The sequence below is a fragment of the Hipposideros armiger genome, unplaced genomic scaffold (assembly GCF_001890085.2).
Source record: "Hipposideros armiger isolate ML-2016 unplaced genomic scaffold, ASM189008v1 scaffold_892, whole genome shotgun sequence".
In the NCBI taxonomy this organism is placed as follows: Eukaryota; Metazoa; Chordata; class Mammalia; order Chiroptera; family Hipposideridae; genus Hipposideros; species Hipposideros armiger.
Genome location: NW_017732242.1, coordinates 459,601 through 464,141, shown reverse-complemented (window position 1 = coordinate 464,141; position 4,541 = coordinate 459,601). Strand labels below are relative to the sequence as shown.

The 4,541-nt window shown below is 33.7% G+C and overlaps 1 protein-coding gene across 1 annotated transcript in view; it reads right to left on the bottom strand.

Moving 5' to 3' along the window:
* Positions 1-1,998: 1,998 nt before the first annotated feature.
* The window catches only part of INTS12 (integrator complex subunit 12), a 33,578-nt gene continuing 31,035 nt past the window's right edge, over positions 1,999-4,541 (bottom strand). The window contains exon 6 of the mRNA XM_019630097.1: positions 1,999-2,689. Coding sequence (XP_019485642.1) covers positions 2,105-2,689 — 585 coding nt within the window. The 3' untranslated portion in view covers positions 1,999-2,104. The remainder of the gene's footprint in view (positions 2,690-4,541) is intronic.

Below are 4,541 nucleotides of genomic sequence, written 5' to 3'. Positions count from 1 at the left end.
TATTAATATAAAGCTGGCCACTTCCTCACATGCTTGGTTAAAAAGCCTTTTAGCTCACTTAATGATATGAAAAAATCAAGGGCTAAGAGCTACTTGAAGACAATTAAACTCTAATATCAAGTACACCTCTATAAAAATACCAAACTGAGTTATAAATTACTAGATATATGCATACTTATACATATGTGCAGGTTCTAAATATATATTTATATACACATAATCTATACAAAGAGCCATGCTCAATGAAAGATAAATTACTTTTTAACCAAGTCTTAAAAGTCCTCTCTGAAGAACTGTAGAAATTAAAATAATTGCTTCTCTTCTCATCTATCCATCTATATATACTATGATGGGATAAAATTTTCCATTTCAAGTGCCCATGTACAAACTGTGTTACTGCTTTAATTTCTTGTAGGTACTGAGGTTACATTAAATGTTATAGATGTTGAACTGAGCTTGTGTCAGGTCATTTTGTCCAATTAAGTCCAAACTGGCCCAGGGCTATAAACAGATAATGATGGGTGTATATGTTTTTTTGGTCTTTTGACCCTACAGGATTTCAGGTTGATGCCAAATTGCTGTTTAATCAACAGAAATCTGTTTCTCAAAACAAAAATATCTGCAGGCAGATTTTAAACATATAAATAGATGTTTACTTCTCTTTGTAAGTAATGGGATTATCTCAGTCTTGAATTCTAATTTACCATGAATAATTTAGTCCCATTATTTAAAAGACTTGTCTTCACAGAAATCATATATCAATATATTTTAGAATAATGATGTTATACAAATCTAAGGATTTTAAAAGAAAGGATTTGAGATTAGAAGCTATTTAGTAGCACACATGAAAGATGAAGGAACAAGGCTGCTCAGTCTAGTGAAGGCGGGAATTGGTTGGACTTCCAGTTTCCGAATGAAATGAGGTATTCACAAAGTACCAAATGGCTGCGGTGTTTTGCAGTGAGTAATAAGCTGTCTCTCTGCTCCAGAAAGCCTCATGTCTTCTGTCAGAATATGTATATAAAACATAGGCTAATTTGCTAGTTTGCAAATAAGACAACTAAGACCGTTCAAGCTTTCTGACCTAACAATGTACACATACATACTTCTCAACAATCTCAAGAATTATATAGGAGTTTCTTTTATACAAAGTTAATTAAAATTAGATGAACTAACATTTTTGGGCAATAATAATAAAACAGCCTTATTTTTCATAGGATAGGGAGAGGCTAGCAGTATGTAAACAAGCAGAAATTTTGCATCCACAGACTCTTGGAATGGCTGTTTTTCTCAAGAATTCTCAGAAACCTGTATAACTCAGGATAAATCAATTTCAACATTTATTAAGTATATACTATGTGCATTTGTTACATTGGCAATGTAAGGAAAAGTGGGCAATGTGAGAAAAGTATTGCATTAGGAGGGCATGGTAGTTCACAATCTATTGGAAGACATAAATAATTGATATGAAGTAATAAAAAAGGTAAAGATATATTGGGTCGTTGGAGAAGTCATGACGCATTTTTGCAACAAAAAACATAGAAAAAAATGCGTCATGACTTTTCCGACAACTCAATAATGGGGGTATCAGAAATGAATTATGAAAAATTAATTTTGAAAAAGGGGGTACGAAATATTTGGGGGGAGAGGGAGAATCAATTGAAATGAGGCTGGGGACTGACACTAGACATCCAGAATATTGGGGCGAAAGTAGAAAGCTTTATGATTGGTTATCCTTGCCACCTTGTAGGGCCTTATTCAGCAGGATCAATTCTTAGGGCTTAGTTAGAAGATGAACTATTGCTTTTTCTGTTTGTTTTTTAATTTGCATATGCTACCGATCTTCTGGGATTCTAGAAGTTGTCATCAAGAATTAGTTATACTTCTAATCAATTTCACACATTATGGAAACTGTTAAAACTGTTAGATTTAAAAAAACAAAGATTTCCAAGTTCTGCTAAATAACATGCAGCATTTTAAGGTACGAAATAAAAGAAATTTCATTATCAAGATTTTTATTAAATTATAGTATATTACAGTTTCTGTCCTAATAGTAAGATTTCAATCTTTAGAGTAACATGATATAAAAACCTACGTGGCCGCATTACTTCTTGAGTTTCTTTTGGGCTGCTTTCTTCTTGACCATCTGTAATCGCTTCATGGCATTGAGCTGTGATTCTTGTGAAGTTGGACCTTTAAGGGATGCTGAGGGAGAGCTGCTCGATTCTGAAGTGGTTTTGCTGGTGGTACTTCCACTAGGCCCGGCTGGCCCACTATTTCCATTCCCACTTAGCTGGCTGCTGCTTCCTGGAACTAAACTACTTGGACTAGGAAGACCTGCTTTGCTAACATTGTCACAACTAACTGAGCGACTGAGGCCAGTTTTGCCCAAAGTTAGAGGCGGAGGTGGTTTCAATGGTACAGTGGGTGAGGTGCTGTTACTGGCACCTATTTTGGAACCTATTCCACCTTTGGATGATGTGGCCAGACTAGTCAAACCCACGGGCTTCTGGTTAGCTGATGACGTAGCAGGTTTCCCGCTATTGTTTTGGGTTGTTGAACTCAATTTTGCAGTTGATGGACCAGCAGAAGAAGTTTTGGCTCCAAAAGCTGCCCACCCAGTTAGACCACTAGCTCCTGAAGAGGAAACACTGGTACTAGAAGAATTTCCTGAAATAACTGCAGATGTCTAAAGAAAAGAAAGACAAATATTACATTAGAGCCAAGTATAATTAACACCTAATATAACATTTTGAAATATATAAAAATTTAATTTTTGGACTTTTTATACAAAAGCAATGACTTGGGAAATTTAAATCACACCACCAAAATTAAGTTCTTATGAAACTGATCTGATAAAACACATACAACAAAACTTATCCATAGTGCTACCATTTCCAGAAATTCTGGGATGCTAAATTCTTGTTCTAATGATTCCAAAAAAGAAATATGGAATTCCTTTTTAAGAATTGCTTTTGAATTCAGTTATAAGCCATATCAGAAAATCAGATTTGATGCTTTAACTTGTTCTCACCCAAAATGGCATCATCTAGCTCAGTAAGACATCTAATTTTTTAGACTTTGTGGTTAATTTAAAAAATAGAATTCACTCTTTATGGACAAAATGTTCACACTCAGGATATTTAGGAGAGGTCTGAGATAAAGAGATCCAGTTAATAATTATTTATTGAGTGGCTGTATGAGATTCTGAACCCATTTAAAAAAAAAAGTTCCCTACAAATTTTGAGCAGATAGCTACTGCACTGCAAAATGGACACAGATATGGAACGATAACTACTGGGACTTGTACAACTCCGGTGATATATTAAAAAGGTCTCATGACTTTATTTTCACAAATGTGTCCATGTTTCCTTTGAAACTATCACAGAAGGGATCCCTGCCTCTGTATAAAGGATTTTATAAACTGTCTCATAAGCTGCACAGTTACATTTTGGGTAGGTCTGACTCACTCTTAGATGTATTTCTTAAAGGTTAACACTTCAATTTCTCTAATTAACTTCCTAGGCCAGTCAAAAGCTAACAGTGATACTCATGTCACTATATAAATAAATACAGCTCTTATTCACACAAGAATAAAAAATTTTCATCTTCACATTTAGCAAATATGTTTTTCGTTTAAATTAAGTATGAATTGAACTTCTCATTGGCACTCTATCTTCATATGCTTAAGAAGATTCACAAAAGGGTTAAATTCACACATAGGTAAAAGATAAAGCATTACAAACAGTATCTTACTTAAAAATATGGTAGTTATCATGCCTAAAATATATCCACTTATATTTTAGAACCGAACTCTTTTGAAAGAGTTCATAAAAACCACTTTAGTTCTTACAAAGTAGCTTTTAATACTGTCTGCATGTAAATATTTTTAACCAATGTGAAAAGTAATCAAAATAGAGTGCTCTGAGATCTTTATTTTTTAAGAGGAGTCCAGGCTTTTGCTCAGATGTTCTAAAAATGATAGCATTTTAAAAATAATAACTATCTCATAAGGTTACCCAGAGAAGATTAACTACGTAAATTATAAATTCCTAGAATGCATACAGGTAATGAGGAAAAGTTAGTCAAGGAGGCAAAAGGACACAGGTGTAGTAAACTTTTAATTTTCAGTTATGAGAGGTCTAATTTTTTTTCCTTTTCTTTCTATTAAACATAAAACAGTCTGCCATATGGCTAAATGATCTTTCAACAGACTTCACAAAAGAAAAATCTATCTGAAGTAATTAAAAAGCCCACCACTTATGAAGTACGAGAAAGCAAGTCCTGTGTGTACGGCATTTTATTTTAATGGCTTGCTGTTACTGGTATTGTTTTCAACAGAATGACAGATGGCTTATAATACTAACAGGACACTCAAAAGTAAAATCACACAAACAATGGAGAACAAGTATTTTCTTACTAATTTGATGCAGCAAATGAATTTCTCAACTGTTTTTAACTATAGATGTTTCCTTGCCCACTACCCTAGTTAGAAATCCATTTGCTTTTTATATAAGAATGGGAACAATTTTTTTTCATAG